The sequence below is a fragment of the Stegodyphus dumicola genome, chromosome 10, assembly GCF_044657685.1.
Source record: "Stegodyphus dumicola isolate Sdum_Otavi_A_Nest chromosome 10, ASM4465768v1".
Taxonomy (NCBI): Eukaryota; Metazoa; Arthropoda; class Arachnida; order Araneae; family Eresidae; genus Stegodyphus; species Stegodyphus dumicola.
This window is the reverse complement of record NC_140777.1, coordinates 20,928,639-20,946,885: the sequence shown is the minus strand read 5'-3', so window position 1 is coordinate 20,946,885 and position 18,247 is coordinate 20,928,639. Positions and strand designations below refer to the sequence as shown.

General features: G+C 34.6%; 2 protein-coding genes across 9 annotated transcripts in view; one reads left to right on the top strand and one right to left on the bottom strand.

Annotated features, from left to right (window-relative positions):
• LOC118204798 (uncharacterized) overlaps window positions 1-9,031 on the top strand; it is a 29,311-nt gene extending 20,280 nt beyond the window's left edge. Inside the window, exons 3-4 of one of the 3 annotated variants that reach the window (XM_085824723.1) lie at window positions 2,208-2,562; window positions 7,776-9,031. In XM_085824723.1, the coding sequence (XP_085680849.1) occupies window positions 2,239-2,562; window positions 7,776-8,135 (684 nt within the window). In that variant the 5' untranslated portion in view covers window positions 2,208-2,238 and the 3' untranslated portion in view covers window positions 8,136-9,031. Of the gene's footprint in view, window positions 1-2,143; window positions 2,566-7,775 lie in introns of those variants that run through there. The other 2 variants (XM_035377091.2, XM_035377092.2) reach the window with 2 other exon arrangements.
• Window positions 1,008-18,247, bottom strand: part of LOC118204797 (apoptosis regulator BAX-like) — a 59,456-nt gene continuing 42,216 nt past the window's right edge. For 4 of the 6 annotated variants that reach the window (XM_085824718.1, XM_085824717.1, XM_085824720.1 and 1 more), the window contains one exon: window positions 1,008-1,858. In XM_085824718.1, coding sequence (XP_085680844.1) covers window positions 1,613-1,858 — 246 coding nt within the window. In that variant the 3' untranslated portion in view covers window positions 1,008-1,612. Of the gene's footprint in view, window positions 1,859-17,243; window positions 17,569-18,247 lie in introns of those variants that run through there. The other 2 variants (XM_085824722.1, XM_085824721.1) reach the window with 2 other exon arrangements.

The window sequence follows — 18,247 nt, the reverse complement described above, 5'->3', positions numbered from 1 at the left end:
GACAATTCCCCATAGAGTGTGAGAGGATTTTCAGTGTTGTTGCGAAAATTAGGACTAAATTTAGATCTAATATTAGTGATGACACATTAGAAAAATTTTATTAGCGAAAGCAGGCCTACGTGGCAATTGCTATGAACAAAATTATGAAGTTTCTTTCTTAACGAAAGCAAAATCTGCCACTGTTCATAATATTTGTACTAAAACTTATTAAAGTGTCCTTTTTTTTTTTTTTCCTCTTAAACGATGCAAGTGATAAAAATGTTTTTTATGTGTAAAATATTTTTGTGTTGCTTGCATTTAAGAATTAGTAACTATTTAAAGTTAATTCATTATTAAAAACTATATTTTTATCATTTAAAAAGTCTTTTTAACATTGTAAAAAATATCCTGATTTCTTAAAAAAATATTCTGATTTTTTAGTGTCATAGGTTGGCAAGTATGCTTACATTTGTAGATGTGATGCTTGCAAAATTTAAAAACATGAAGACCCAGTATAGAAGGGAGAGGAAAAAGAATGCTCACCTTTAAAAGTGGCAGTGGAGGACAGGGTTTTTTATTCTAAAATGGGAGTATTTCCAATGCCTGTCATTCTTGGATGATAACATGATGGTTCCTCCAATTTGGGCATTTCTTTCTCTTCAAGTTTAATATATTATCATTAATTTATAACATTGGATTTATAGATATAATTTTAAGTAAATGAATTAATTGAAATAATTTTGGCAATTTAAATATCTTATATGCTATGCATGTATAGGTTTAAATATAAAATGACAGCATTTCTTTAATATCTAGAATTATTGTTGCATGTCATAACCACAGTGGCAGACCACTGACTCCAGTAATCTTGTTTTTGTACTGTATGCGATGTAAACACACAGTGTATGTTATTCTGATTGAGATAATTTACTTTTTTGCTATATTATGCGTTAATAAGTAAAAATTTTATGTTACAGTAAACTCTGGTGAAAGCAAAACTCAAGGAGCTAAAAACTTAAAGGGCTTCATTTTAACTGGAGACTCAAACTTTATTTTTGAAATGCTTTTTCTGACACAAATCATTTTCAGTATACAGTTACATAAGTACATATTATGCATGTTGTCATAGAAAACTCTACAGTACATTAATTACTGCACTGTAACTTGAAAAGATGCACTTGCAGTTCATTTCTGGTGAAAAATTCTGGTATATGGCATTGTTGCAGAAGAGAACAAAAATGCCTGGTAAGTTCCAGCAATATTCTTGGCTTCCTAAAACTTGTGGTCTATTTGGATGCTGCAGCGAAATAATCTAGTGTTCAGAGCATTTCACATTTCTTGGTAAGTAAAATGGTACTTGTCCTTCACACTTTCTTCTGATGACATTTCTTGCACCTGAGGCACAACTGCTTGTACTTTCCACTGAAGCACACACAGCAATATTTTCATCCGCACTAATAACCTACTCAGAACTAACACTGAGATTTTCAATGTCTTATAGACTATTTCATTTCTTAAAATTAAATCAACAGGATATTTGTCTTTGTCTCCAAGCTGCTGAAGCAGTTCTGTATGCATTGTGATGACATGGACTTTGAGGGTGTACCGATAGCTTTGACTGCATCAAACAGACTTACGTTTGCATTTCTGTCTTCTTTTCAATTGCACAAAATCCAACTCTTGCAAGTTGCTTGTAATAAGACCTCTTCATAACTTCAGCAATTCCTTCATCTAAAGTTTGAAGATGAATGTTGTATTTGGTGAAAAAGTGAACTTTTACATTGTTTAAGTTCAGATAATATGTTTTATAGGCTGCATACCTGCCCACTGTCATAAGAGGTTTCCAATTAAACGGGACGGAACATTTCTGAATGCAGGCCTGTCAGAGAAACAATACGAAAAAATTTTAAATCTTTCAAAGTTTTTGTTAAGTGATAAAATTTAATGATGCAACAGACTAAAAAGCAGTAACTTGTGCTCACCAAAATATGCATTAACAAATAAAACATCTTATGATCATATACGTCGCTTGCCAACACCATATTTTTTTTCATGTTAACTGTATGTTCACCTTGAGCAAGTTTGTGTTAAGAGGGTTTACTGTATTTGCATTATCATTTTATATTTAGTTATAATATGTCTATATTTCTACACATGATTGCAAGAAAAATTTGGCATTTTATTTCTGATTATAGAGAGATTTTTTTTTTTTTTTTTTTGATTCGCAGGGCAACCACCGTGGGCGAAAGACGTTCCGTCATGAGCTCCCAACCCGATGAAGTTAACACCGCGAAGCCGGAAGCAATGGCCGGCAACCCCGTTCTTAATGCGATGGATACATCATCACCGCATCTCTCAACAATTTCATCATCATCTTCAGCCGTTCCTGAATCTCTTTCTAGTATTCCTGTTCCGGATCCCAAATTCGTTCCGGTTCCTGATCCAGACACCCTCATCATCGAGCTCAAGCAATTATACCAGCTGAAAGCCAGATTCACTGACTTGGAACAGACACTTGCCAGAAGCAAGAGATCCACTCCTTTGGCTAACTTTAATCTGAAGCAAGTACAGCAGGAAAGCCAGGTCGTATTATCTTCTCTGACCTCTCTTGCCAAACGTTTACAATTGCCACTTTTCAGCATTCTTCAGCATTCCTCCTTCAGAGGAGGAATGCATTAGCAAAATTCTTGCAATTGTTAAAAATCCCAAAAATGATTCCTTGGATAAATCCAGACTTACTTATGATCATAGACCAAATTCTCAGTCAATTAATTCAGCTAGCAAAAATAATTCTCCCAAAAAATCGAAACTAAATTTATCTCAAAATTCTGAAAAGAAAAATATCTTAGCACCAGCTAAATTGCAAACTGAAAAAATTATCAATTCTACCAGCCAAAAAATTCAAAACCTTAATCTCAATAAAAGAGAAAGTCTTACCAACCCTAAATCAAAAAAACTCAGAGTTACAGACAGCGAAGGATTTTCTGAGCCACCCCGCCATCTAATCTCTAAAGGCGCGGGAAAACAGCAGTTAAACCAGCCAGAACCGGTCGCTTCTCGAAGCCTCCCCTCCTTTTGGAGCGAGCGCGGAGAGAACGAACCCCCCTCAAGCTGACACTGTTCCTGCAGCAGCAGTAGAATCTCAAAGCAATGAGTCAGAGGAGCAAGGAGAGAGTAGTACTCCCCCTCCACCCGGTCGCGAAGAATTCCATACTTCTTCGTCGACCCGAAAGACTTTGAATTCTTAGTTACGGTAATCCAAAATGCTGTCCCATCGGCCCAATGCCAGATGAAAGGGAAGTATCTAAGGATTGCCGTACAAGCAGAGAATGATTACCACACCGTTGCATCCATCTTAAATACGCACGGTGCACAATACAAATCCTTTAACCTCAAGCAAGACCGTCCGATCAAGGCAGTCATTAGGGGCCTTCCTAACACTGCTAAGACGGACAAAATAGCTCAAGAGCTAGCATATATTGGCTATAGTGTTCTGAGTGTGACTCAGTTTAGAAAACACAAAACCCGGCACCCCCATGCCTCTATTCTTAGTGCAACTCAACCCTTCATTAAATGCATTAGACATTTTTGAAGAGACAAGAATGATGGGACTGGATATTAACATCGAGAAGCATATCGGCAGAAAAGGCCGAAGCCAGTGCTGGCGCTGTCAGGGCTTTTTTCACAGCTCTGCAGTCTGCACTCTCCCAATCAAGTGCCTAAAATGCGCTGGTCCGCATTATGCAGCACAGTGCACAAAAGATCCTGATCAACCAAACACCTGTGAAAATTGCCTTGGCAGTCGTGCCAGTAACTGGCTCCACTGTCCACATCATCCAAACAACAGAAATAAAGCCAAAAAACCCCCAACTTTTGGTCAAGGTGCCGGGAATTCAAAATTTGTACCTGCTCCTACTCCTGCTCCTCTCAGCAGCACGGACCCCCTCTTCTCCTCTATTGTTTCCGGACATAAAAATAATCCCGGGCTTCCAAAACCCAAGCCTCAACGACTCAACCCATCTACAAACCAGACGCAAGAGCAGCATCCGCTCCAGACGCCGCAGCTAACAGCCCAGGCTCCAGCCCCGACTCCCGACGATGGAAGCTGCACAGACACCCTGCGCAGCGTATTTCAAATATCACGGGAGTTCGGAATTCAACATTCAATCCTTCTACAAGCATTCCGGGAGGCCCTGCCGAAGCTCAGACTTGTCTCATCTGGGCCGGAGCGAGCCTTCTGTATCTACGAGGCATATTGCAGCCTCCTCAACTAAGCTTCAAATTCAATAGCCCAGCAGCAAAAGACCCTCTCATAATCGGATTCTGGAATGCCAACGGCATAAAGAAGAAAATACACGAAGTCCGGGATTATATTAGTGAGCACCACTTGGACCTCTTCCTCATTTCTGAGACACACCTGGTTGAGGGACTTAGTGCGAATATCGTGAACTACATCTGCTACCGCAATGACAGAGCGGATAGCAACAGTGACACTATTCGAGCTAGTGGCAGTACTTCCATTTATATAAAACGCTCCATAAAACATTCAAGAATTCCTACTCTACAGTTAGAGGCTTTAGAGGCAACAATTGTCCAAATTTATCTTCCAAATTGCCCCCCTATAGCAATAGCGTCCTGCTATATGCCTCCGAGACGGGGACCTGTCTTTATCTCCGATCTCAGAAAATTTAGTGGAATTTCTAATAACCTGATTATTGCAGGAGATCTCAATGCTCGTCATAGAAGTTGGGATTGTGTCACTGCCAACAACTATGGCGATAAACTAAAAAACTGGGCTCAGGACGCCCATATCCAAATTATTGCGCCCAATGCACCTACCCATTTTCAGTTTCCTGGGGGTATTGGTGCTCCCTCAATTATTGATCTGGCTCTTTTCAAAAATATTCCTTTAGCTTATTCGATAGAGGTGATACAGGAATTGTCTTCAGACCACTATCCGGTACACCTCGTCCTTAACTCTAACAAAATCAATGAAAATTTACCGGTGCAAATCTCAACAAGTTGGGATGACTTTCGGTATGTTTTGGAATCTGGTATTCTCCCCCTATCCAAATTAGCAATAATCAGGAAGTTGACTCTGCCATTCAAAGGCTCAACCAAACCCTCATAAACGCATTTAATGCGGCTTCTTAACCCAAATTTAAAACAAATTATTCCAAATTACCGGCCAATATTAAAGAAAAAATCAAAATTAAAAACCGCCTTCGCAGAGATTGGCAAAACACACGTCTTGAATCTATCCGAACTCAACTGCGAAGGCTCCAGAACGAGATTAAGTCTGACATTAAGAAATTCTCAGACGATAAATACACAAAATATCTTAAGTCCCTCAAGACTTCTAATAATAGCCTTTGGGATGCTAGCGCTCGGCTCCGCAAACCCAGATACGACATTCCCCCCCCCTAATGGGCACGGTCAATGACCGGATGGCACTCACAGACACTGAGAAGGCTGAACGCATTGCGGACAGTCTTCAAACACAATTCTCACCTAATACTGGACTTATGTTCGATTCCTGTGCACAGCACACGCATGAAGTCCAACACCAAGTTGAAACTTTTCTCTCCTCAGATCAACCTGAGGAACCCATTATCACAACAATGACTGAGATTTCTACCTTTATCAAAAATCTCAAACCTACCAAGGCACCTGGCCTAGATAGGATTTCTAATCGCATGATTAAGAATTTACCTGTCAAATTTGTATTTTACCTAGCAGTTTTGATGAAATCAATGCTCAGGTTAAAATACTTTCCTAATAGCTGGAAAAATGCCTGTGTAATTCCTATTCTAAAACCTGGTATGGACCCAAAGGTCCCTCAAAATTATAGACCGATCAGCCTCCTGTCTTCACTTAGTAAAATTTATGAAGCTATACTGCTTAGATACCTGAATGATTTCTGCCGAAGCCGAAATATAATCATTTCTCAACAATTCGGTTTTCGAGCTAAACACTCAACTCAGACCCAGCTACTGAGGGTAGTTGAAATCATTCACACAGGACCTCGCAGTGGAAAGCCTACAGCTATTGTTTACTTAGATGTAGCAAAGGCTTTCGACAGGTGTTGGCATATCGGAATTTTATTCAAGCTCATGCGACTTGAAATTTCGGCTAACTTTGTGCACATAATGCACTCTTATCTCAGTAATCGTTCCTTTTCTGTCAAAGTTAAAAACTCTATTTCTTCTCCTAGACCTATCCAGGCGGGTGTACTACAGGGAGGAATAATTAGCGCATTACTTTTCAACTTGTATGTAAACGATATACTACAATCACCCAGTGTTGATCTTGCACTTTATGCAGACGACACAGCCATCATTTCACAACACTCATCACTGCACCTTACTCTCATGCACCTTCAGCAGTACTTGTCAGACTTAGAGTCCTGGCTTGTTATCTGGAAAATTAAAATTAACGTTGCCAAAAGTGCCGCCACAGTTTTCTTTTCCAGGAAGAGGAATGTCCATAATCAACTCCAACCACTCAGGCTCTTTGAAGAGGATATACCCTGGGTGGATTCTTATAAATATCTAGGAGTTTATCTCGATTCGAAGTTACTCTGGAACATGACCTTTGCCAATTATCAAAGAAATTAATTTTAAAAAACAGAACTTTCCTTGGGAAAAAATCGCTTTAATCAACCTTTTATTCTAAATAATTATAAAGTCATCACCAGCAATTATTAATCTCCATATATTTAATCCACCACTGCCAGACATACCTAACTTATCTTAATTTACCTTAAATTAATTACTTTATTCCTTAATAAATCAGTTGAAGCTCCAAACCAATCCTCACAACAGTTTTCATGATTTATTTTCAGCCACAGTCATCAAGCTTGCATTTCTTCAATACAGAATCCAGCCTGAACTTCTAACCAGCTAACTCTTATGCAAAAATAATCCCTTTAAATTTTACCGTTAAACTTCTCCTCTCCTAGCTTTTCTTTCCTTTACAATAGCCAATACTACTCCCCACCCACCCACTCCTCGCGCTTCAAAAAAGTTCTCCAGTTATTTTCGCAGTTAAGCGTCTAACGGTTCCCTGCGGGTGGTCGGAGTGCAAACTCCCCCCACCTACCCTTTCGCTCCTCTCTTCTCTCCTCTCCTCTGCCATTTTTGGCCCCCTCTTCAGCCATCTTTGGTCCTCGGACCGGCTCCCTTCCCTCGCTCATCCCAAGGCATTAGCGAATCTGCTGCTTTTCAGAGTAGCTACGACATAACCTTTCCCGGGGCCGGAGGCAAGTTCCTCTCACCCCATTTTCTTTCAACTGTCTCGATTTCATCCACGCAAAGCGTGCAGAAATCTCCTGCATTCTTCTTCGATCTTTCTTATCGCTTGAGGTCTTTGACCCTTCCTAAGCGAAATTGAAAGACGAAGGAATTTCTCGTCCCTTGAGTGGACTTCTCATTCACTTCTGGTTTTTAAACCCTTAACAGTTTCGTTCTTCACTTTAGCTATGCTCACTCTTAATTACTCAATTTATTTTCTTAGCGAAGTTGTGGAGGTTATTGCATTTATTTGCAAAGGTACTCCGGAAGCAAAACGCCTTGTGCCTTAGAGCGATTTTTGTTATTAGTGTTATTATTTTTGGCTAAGGCCCTCATAAAGCATTGCAGTGATAGCATCTAGTTAACCAAGGGCTCTACATTTTGTTGTTACAGCTAGATCCTGCATCAAGGATCAGCCTTAAATTTTTTTAGTAGTTTATTTATGTGAATGTATTGTTAGATTTTGAAAAACAGATGGGCACTAATATTTAATATTCCTTTCAGGAGGAAGAATGTATAGAGCAGCCCTCTCCTGTCATTAGCCAGGATGTCATTTCCAGCCTATCACTTCCAGAAGCTCCAAATGTGAGTGAGCCCTCTCCGACTCCTCCAACAAGCATCAAGTCAGGTGAAAGAAAGAAACGCAAAAGGGAGGACAGTGAAACACAGGACTTCCTTTCCACTTTTCAAAGTGCAGGAAGCAAAAAAAAAAAAAAAATAACACTGATGTTCTGTTTGGTAAATATGTTGTTTCCTTCCTTTTTAGACATTTCTAATTTGTGGAAAAGAGAAGAGCTCAAAACAGATACACCAAAATTGATTTTTGAAGCAAATTTTGACTTTTTCATGGTTCTTTTTGTGTAATTTAAAATATGGTTTTTTTGTAAAATAAAATTGGCTTCTATTTCTATCTGATTGATGCTATTCTGTAAATTTATTTTGCACATAATAATTATATATAAATGGTTTATTTAAACATTTTATTATTCTATTTAAACATACTTATAATACACATTACATTGATAGAAAAATGCAAGTGAGTCCAGTGAGAAATTTTATCGCAGTTCTTGTTTTTATTTTGAGGAATATAAAATATTCATAGTTACTAATGATATTTGATAAGCATTTCAATTATATATTTTTAGTCCAGTTAACTGGCAAAAACTGAAATCTTGTTCAGCCTCACTTACTGTTAGCATTAATTTTATATTTTTATATGCATATTGTTATTGACGTTCATTAGTCATATTTAGGCTTTTTCCACTATTAAGGCCAGAAGTGGTGGTCATTTTATTATTTATTAGGCACCTAATAAGTAGCCATCCTTACCTCTGATGAGGGGACACACAGTTTACATCCATACCTTCTCCGGTATTCGAAACCAGGTCCTTCGGTATTGCAGCCAGCCTTCCTAACCATTTATACTGTCCGGGCAGCCATCTTCAGAAACTAGATTTGTTAATTAAGACAAAAGTACACAAATTATATCATGTAAGTGAGTATGTTTTTGTGGAGGATTTAAGGAAATCTGGCAGTTAATTTCTGTTATGTTTTTGGAAAAAGTGCAAAATTATCGTACTGTTGTCAGAAGCTGAACATCATCAGTTCCCACTTTTATGGCTGTAATCAATCAAGAGCACACATCTTCATGAATTCGAGCCTAAGTTAGAAATGACATGTATAATTTTTTTTTTTTTTTTTTTTTTTTTACAGAATGAGTTAATTTAACAGGGTTTGTATTGCCTTTAAAAGTACTTAAAAGTCCCTAGTTTTTTTTTTTTTTTTTTTTTTTTTTTTTTGGAAACGATTTTTGAAACATTAACATTTTGGAATTATTTCTTTTGAGAATGAAGAGGTCATAAAATATTAACCAAAAACATCCTTTCCCTTTTTGAGATACGATTTATTTTATTATGTGTTACTAAATTTGATGATTTCTAGATCAATTTATTAGAAATCAGTACTTATTACAAATTAATCAATTACAAAATTTTTTGTCCAGATATATGTGAATTTTTTGATGATTTTTTTATAGACGTAATAAAGTTGTTTAAACATCATTAAACTAAAATACTTCTTTTTTTTACATTTCATATTTTGAAATGACATTATTTTCCATTTTTCGACTTGAGAATATTTTAATTCTGAAAAATAAATAAAATAACAAATGCTATGAAACACAGTTTCTGAAGTATCTGGTTGTAACGAAAGTTTTCCCACCAAAAAACGTTCTTAATAAAGTTAGGGGGAAACATGAAAGCAGTACCTTTACTGTGGGTTGTAATCACCACCCAAATCTATGAATGTCTGCAAGCTTTTGATAGTTTTTCAAAGCCTTCAGCAGAGAAACTTGGTGACTGTGAGTCAAAAACAGATCAACTTCATTTTGGATGTTCTGTGTAGAATGAAAGATAGCACCAGCAAGATGTAGCTGCAGGTGTGGAAAAAGGTAAGAATCCGAAAGAGCGGTGTCAGGGCTATATGGTGGGTGTAGCAAAAGATCCCAGTCAAGTCCGTACAGAGTTCAGCTGGTGAATGCTGTTTTGTGTCATGTGGTCTTGCATTATCTTGATCGAACATTACCTTTTTGCATCGGAACACAGTTTGATGTTTTTCCTTGATAGCAGCGTCAGTGCAGACCAGCATCTCGCTGAACACCTTACTGTCGAGGATTTTACCTTTTCCCAGACATTCTTTGTGGATAATACCACGGCAGTCCCATTAGATACAAAGCAAGATCCTTTTTGTTAGTCAAATTGCACTTTGTGGCACTGCTGGTCTTCTCATCGGGTACAGACCAACCCCCCTTATGTCTTGCATTGTTGAAGTAAATCCACATCATAATGTGACAATCAGGTCCATAATTTTGTCCTTGTGTTGATATTCGAGCAGATTAGAGCAGGCCGAACACATCTGTCCTTATCTGTTTAAGTCAACTGATGCGGCACGGCACCCAGCAATTGAACTTCTACACTGCGAAAAAAAAAAAAGAGACAGTTCTATATCTCCCCATTCTACTGGGCCGATTGACGTAATTCAACTTGCGTTTTTTATGTCTCGAAATGTATTATATTTATATATAGCACTGTTCTAATATAGGTATTTTGACACAAAAGCGGACTTTTTCTGAAATAACATACTAATTTTTTTTTCCATATTTCAATTCTGCGACTGAAATTACGCCAAACTACCAAGTTTTGTAAAAATCACACGAGTAGTTTTTAAAAAATTAGCTCTCAAAATTTTTGCTCCTCAATGTTAATTGAGTTTGGTATATATTTATTAATCTCTCTTTTTTTTTTTTACTAAGCTTATTTGATTCTTCCTTTCACATTTCGAAATTCAGGTTCCTTCCAAATAAAATTCACCCATTTTTTTATGATTTTTTTAAAAAAAATTTTAAAATAATTTTTATGAATTTTTCAAAAACAAATTTGAATTATAATCTATAAAAATTTTTACCATCATTTTAAAGTAGACATATTTCTAAGTATACCTGCAAAAAATTAAAATTTTTTATTCAAAATTTTCGAAGATATACGTGAATTTATATACTGGCGCGTTTTAAAATTTGACACATTTGTTGAAAGTGATAAAACATCAGATGTGGTTTAAAGACTCTGCTAAAATTATTTGGAAGTAGAAACGATGTGACTTTTTTTCTGCTCGTACACAATGTAAAAAGCTAAGAATGAGGTGCCTTTTTTTCCTTTCCGGCATAATGGAAGGGAAAGGAAAATTGGTTCTATATATTAAGAAGTTAGCCAAGTGAATTATTCTTCGCCAAGATAAATTTTTGAATTTCTCCGTAAATTGTGCACCAATTTTTACAAAATTTAATATCTAGGCATAATTTGAGTCGTAAACTCGAAATATAGAAAAAAATTGGTATGTTATTTCAGAAAAATTACGATTTTGTGTCAAAATACCTATGTTAGAACAATGCTATATATAAATCTAATATATATTCTAAGTCGCGCTTTCGAGACATGAAAAACGCAATTTGAATTTTGTCAATCGGCTCAGTAGAACAGGAGATATAGAACTGTCCCCCCTTTTTTTGCGCAGTGTTCAACAAGTTTATGTGATGCATAGGGTGACTAATGGACATGGCACTAATGTCTACCTCATTAGCAAGCTCTCATACTGATCTTTTTCTAAAGTTCTCCGAGGCACTTCTCATCAACATCATTAGGCCGACCAGATTAAACACGCCAACGCAAACTCTTTGCATAGACGACATTTGCAGTGGCGGGGAACTTTCAATAAAATCTGAAAAAAGCTACTTATTAGAGCTTTTTTCAGATTATTATTAGCTACTTATTAAATTATTATTAGCTACTTATTAAAACTTATTTTAGAATTAATTAAAATTTTCTTCTTTTATATTTTTTTATTAGAGTTTTCCCCTCGTTTAGTTATTTCAGAATATTCAAATATGTATCTGTTTCATCAAAAATCTTCTGACCTTTTGCTCTTACAGAGTTGGCAGGGATAATTTTAAGATCTTGCACCTTGGAAGGTTTAGAAGGATTTGCAAGCAAGGTTTACAGATCTACAATTTCAGAAAAATATGACCAAATGAAAGATGTTTTCATGGTATTACCATGTAACGAATGGATGTTTTAAGAAAATATTTGTTCTTTTTACTAGATACAAGCATGAAAATTGGGAAAATAGTTCTAATCTTGTCACATGGACAGGCATCTGTACAAAGGAATTTTTCTATTAATAAAGGAATTAAAAAACTGACAATTTAAAACATGTTGTATGTCACTGCAACTGTACACAGGGCATTTTGCTACCTTGTGCAATATCTATGGAGCCTAAATTCTGCTGGCCAATCTCTGCCCTAAATTCTAAAAATTCTGCTACACTGACTCTGGTGATGGCCCTGACCTTGTATAATTTCATATTTTTTCTCAACACTCATATTATTCAAGAAATAAAATTAGCATCTTCTGTACATTCTAAATATGTTCCATATTTTAGAAAACATAAATCTTAAATTAAATCTGAAATTCTAAAATGTAAAAGACACTTATTGAGAAAGAAATTGATTACTTAAAAAGAAAGAAAATTGTTCTTCAGAGGTATATATTTTTAAACTATGAACAAATTAAGGGATGAAGCAAAAAGCTAGTGAGGACATTGATTTATTTATTCAAACAAAAAAGATGTTAAAAAGAAAAAAATTCATGTAAATTAGCGTAATGTCTTGAAAATTTTCAAATTAAAAAGATGCGTGAATATTTTGTTGTGTGTTGTTGCTACGAATCATACAAGTTTAGTACCTTAATTTGTGTAGTTATAAATTAGTTATTCTAATATCATTTAAAATCAATGTCATAAATTACATGCTTAATTATCTGTATTTTAAACTGTAAAATGTTTTTAGATTAGGATTTGAATAGTGCTTTTAATAGATATTTTTTGGAAATGAAAAAATAATAATAATAGTGTCCATGTGAATCTGTAATGACTCAGGATATCTAAATATGTATACAGTCAAAAGTCTTTAATCCGGACTCGTCGGGATTTTGGCGATTCCGGATTATCGATTTTTCCGGATTATAGATCATCAGTTTAAATCTGGTAAGATGGCATGCAGAAATTATAAAATTAAAAATATGAAACCGTAATTTATAAAATAATGAGCAATTATGATCTAAAGGGTATCAAAATTACCAAAAAAGAAGCCTAATATTTATTTGTTTACTTTATTAAACATTTCTTTTAATGCGCGGATGCGTAAAGCATACCTTACGCATAGCCGAAATTAGAAAATTGCAACCAGAAAACTATTTGATTTGTATTCGTGATATTTATAATGACGAGGAATTTGATTTAAATCATATCAAAGACGAAGTACATCGAAATTAAATACTACATTTAGTAAGAAATTATAAGCCGAATAAAATAAAAACATCTGCCCTGAAGATAAGGATAGTGCTGACAGATCAACTTCCAGTTCATTGCGCACCGCAACGTTACCCCCCCCCCCCCCCCCCGCGCAGAGCAGCGTGAAATTGATAAACAGATTTCGGAATGGTTAGATAAACAAAGGATATGCCTTTATCCATTTTTTGCAGCAATTCCACTTTTTGTTTGATGGACATCGAAACATACTTTCGTGTTGTAGATCCTTTGGGAGCTCCAGCATCGGAAATTCTATTTGACATAATCGAAAGTTCAAGCTTACTTTTATAAAACTGCTCTTACAGTCTGCAAAAAATAATAAGCCGGATCCAATTTGAAGATTAAGGAACAACGCAATCATCAACATTAACTGAAATAGATAATTAGATAATTTTAGCTTATACCGTCCGTTATACATTAAACGCGCACGCGAAAACGTATTCTGCATTTGCGCAGACGCATATGGGCAGTCGTAAATGTCTTGGGCGCATGAGTAAAACGCCTATGCTCATGCGTCAATGCGGCGCATGCGCAGAAAGATTTTAGCTTTGAGGTCCGGATTATGGGTGTCCGAATTAACGACTTTTGACTGTATAAGTATTTGTAAATAATTTCTCACCTTTATAAGTTATCTCTAAGTGTTAAGGGGAATAATCGTCTTTCCTTAATTGTTACTGTAAATGTAAAATGTAACATAAAAATGTAAAAGTTTATTCCTTACAGCTAATAATACTTTAAATAGTATAAAATAACTTATCACATCTTATGCTTCAGTGGCTATTGAAACTGTATATTAAATACTGTATATTAACTGGATTACGACTCCAGCAACTCTGCAGAATCCTATGGCTCTAAATGGGTCAGACAGATACAGTACAGTTAACTTAGAGTGCATATAATCTGGCAGTGTCATGCATTAATGTGTGTTCTGATCAATGTCTCTCTCTTATGAAGCAACAGCGGTGGCAGCCAAGCTTCTGTTACAAAACATGCTGGTTATGATTTTATTTCTTATTTTAACCTATACTGCTTAAAATGAAATTTGCATAAACCTCTGGACTGATCAAATACATGACAAAATAAGGCATTTAAAAAAAGGAATCAACATAATACTAATTGTTAGTAAAACTTGAATGTTACTAATCTTCTTTGAGACAATTTCAAGTGTAAAATATAAATAATAGAAAAGTGAATTTTGTAATTTAATGCTAATTATCTGATTAATTTAACAAAGTTGATTTTATTCTCAAATTTGTTTTATGGTTAAGTATTAGATTATGTTTAATAATAATGAATCTCATGTACAGATTTATTTTATTCTTAGAATGTTATTGCAGAAGTGAAGTTCAGGTATAGATAATTGCTTTAATTTATTTAATTCCCCATTGATGATAGGTCTCTAATTTTTTTTCTTTAATGATCCTTAAAAAGTCTTTAATGATACTTAATTTCAGTGTACAGATATGTATACAAATCTTGTTTAAATATCAAGATTAAGGCCCCGAGTGAGTTGAAAGTTTGGACATATTTCAAAGATTCAATTTATCGAACAAGTAAAAGTAATAGTTATAGGAATAGAGATTCAATAAATTTTAACAAGTACCTTAAATAATATTGGTACTTTCTGAATGCCTGTACACCTCTTCTAAAATGTCACCAATGGCTGGTGATGAATTTCTTGTGGACCAAAAAAATTTGAAGATCCATTTTACAAACTGAAGGAGAGGCTTGAATATCTGCAACAATCTTGATGTATCCTCAGCTCAACAATCCTTTGTTTAAGCCATTTAATCTTAAAGCAGATGCAAGCAATGAGAATGTCAATGCTGTTTTGTGTGAAAAAATAAACGGTCAAGAACATGTCATAGCATACTGGAGCAAGAGTCTATATAATCCGGAGAGAAATTATTATGTCACCAGGAAAAAGGTGCATGCCATAGCTACTACTCTACGGCAGAAATGTCTTATAAGTATCTGTATGGCAGAAAATTCCCGCTCAACACATATCATGCATCATTGATCTGTCTCTTAAATTTCAAGAATCCTATAGTCTAAGTAGCCAGATAAGACTGCAGGAATACGGCATCACTGCCATCGAAAAGGAACATCACACTGAAATGGCGAAGCCCTGCCCAGATATCTGCTGATATTGTTCTGAGCTCGAAAGGAAATTTGAGCTGGTTAATCCCGTTGCACATCAAATTACAACTTCAACATCATCTGACCTATGGGATGATGAAGATGTCAGGAAAGACCAGTAGGAAGATGGTAAAATTAAACCCATAATTAATTTAATGGAGTCTTGAAATTTAAAAAACCTGCCTGATAGGACATTTTGGTCTATAAACCTAGAATAAAATAATATTGGTCTGTCTGAGATTCGCTCCATATTCAAAACTACATTAATAGTGTGTATGGCATCAAGTGACTTGGTATTTGTGCTTGCTAGTAATATGTTTTGCATTGTTATTTTTGTATGTATATCATTAAAGTGGTATTATCTGTTGTAATGTGCATACTGTGATATGTGGATTTATTTCTATGAATCTCATTTTTATATAAGTTTACTCGTATATTGTCATATATGTGAATATTGTTGTTATATATGTTATTATTTTGTGTAATGGATATTTTATGCAATACGATTAATGTGCGTTGTGTCTGTAAAGTCATGGTGCACATTTGACTGGTCACTGGAAAACAACAAAAGAAGATAAAAATGTGAAATCTTCATCAAACAAATGGAAAACTCTCCAGTTTTCGTAATATGATGTGCACACAGGTGGTGATGCAACACTACAAACTCTGCAGCAGCAGATCAGCCATTACGTTTTTACTTGTGGGGTTATGTGAAGCAACATGTGTACAGTGAGTGTATCAATCACATTAATCATTTAAAAAAGAATCACAGGCGTTAAGCACTCTGTTACACCTGACGTCCTTAACCGTGTGTGGGAAGAACTTGAATACAGTTTAGATGTGTGTAGGGCAGCAAATGGAGGCCACGTCGAACTAAGCTGAATAGGTATGGAACTTGAAGAGTTTTCGTTTTGTTTGGTGAATATTTTGTATTTCTATTTTAAAGTTTCATAAGTTCTATTTTAAAGTTGACTCCAGATAAAGCATTATTTGTTTTTATGATTTCTTTTCTTCCCTAATCTTTCCATTCCACATAAATTAACTAATATTAATAGCTTTCTCATGAAATAAGTATTATTTGTTCTTCCAAAATGTTTTTATTTAATATTCTTTTATGCTTTTTATTAGTTTGATAAATAAAGCTAAACGTTGCATTTACGTTTTAGAATTTCGATAAAGTAAATAATATTTTCAATCTGTTTTAGTTTATCATATTTTTAAAATAATTTCTAATAAACCATTAACTTAAAAACATGTTGCATTTAAAAACTTAAAAATATCATAGATTGAAAAATTTATTACAAAAAAACATTTTATTTCCTCATTAGCAAAGACTAACTGAAATGCTTTTAGTCTGAAATCATATTTGCAATAGAAGTAATACTGAACTGGGGTCATATTTATGGTGTATAAAATGCATATAAAGTTTATACACAGAAGGCACATCAGAATTTAATTACGATATATAGATTAAATTTGAAAATTTAAAAATAAAGGCCTTAAAAGATTTCTAATTGCTTTTCCAATGTGCAATAAGCTACTATATAAATTACATGCTGTTCATTAGTTTAAAATTATGTCAATTAATTAACAGAAAGCATACAAAAATTTGGTGAAACTTCAGCTGGATGCACAAAGTCGATTTTGATGTTTACAATATTTGGATATCACAGACAAATTTTGTTTTCCAATACTGAAGAAAATTAGCATATCGTATAAATTATCACCTTGATAATTGTCATGGTGGTAACAGTTTTGCCAAAATTTGCTAATGTCTTATGAACTAAAATTAACCAAGATGTTTAATTTAACATAAAAAGAATAAGAGTGCAATTAGAATATAGTTAATAAATAAACATAAATTTTAAAGCAAAACTAAGTATAACTATCATTTCAAAATTAAGGAAGCATTGTTCAGATTTTGTAAAAATAATTTACATTTTAATTAATTGTTTATGCAGTTTTTATTACACAATATTTTGGTGCATTGCAGAGTATGAAAAAAAAATAAATACAATTTTAACCAAATAACTATAATGAAGGCAAAACAAATATCCGACACATAATGTTTGAAACAAAACAAAGCAATATACAATGCTTTCTTCAGTTTTACAAATTCATGTTACCAGTGCTTTCTTATATACACTATTCCACAACCTATTCCGACAATTCCAAGTCCTGTCAGTACCATTAAAGCAACTAGTGTTGTTGTATTCCATATAATTCCGAATACCTTCTCCTAAATATAAAGATAAGAATATCTAAGACAATTTTAAATCAAACAAAACAATCAAACAAAAAGCATGTGTCTTTCATTGGTAAAGCTGGTAGAAAAATTGTTTGAAACAGTTGTTTGTCTGAAATAAATGAATGTGTGATACGATCCTTAGAGAGTATTCCAAAGGTATTTATTCAATGTGATTTAAGTCTAGTGTTAATGACCATTTCAGCAGACCATTCTGTTTTTAAATATTTTTAGCCTAAAGCAGGGTTTCTTAAACTGTGGGTCGCGGGACATGCAGCAGGAGGTCGCCAAAAATTTTAGCAGTTTTGATATTTCTTTAACTTATTATAATAATTTTACAATTACCGAATATTTTGACACAATGTATTTGAAAATAGATAAAGATAATAGAGACAAAGGGAAAAAACGAAAATGTTTCTTCGCATTCTTTTTATAATATAAACATTCATTTTCCTTGCCTTGCACGTGATGCTGTCATTTCGTCTGTTACTTATTCAAAATTTTCACATTGTTCTATGTCTTCAAATTATAAATTAAAGTTAATGACCTAAAACTGCAATAGTATATTACAGTACAAGTGAAAAAATTGACAGTTTCACTCATGCATGTGTTGGATTTAACATCATACTTTTCAAGTGCACTGTGATGAAGCAATCTCTTTAAAAAAAAAAAG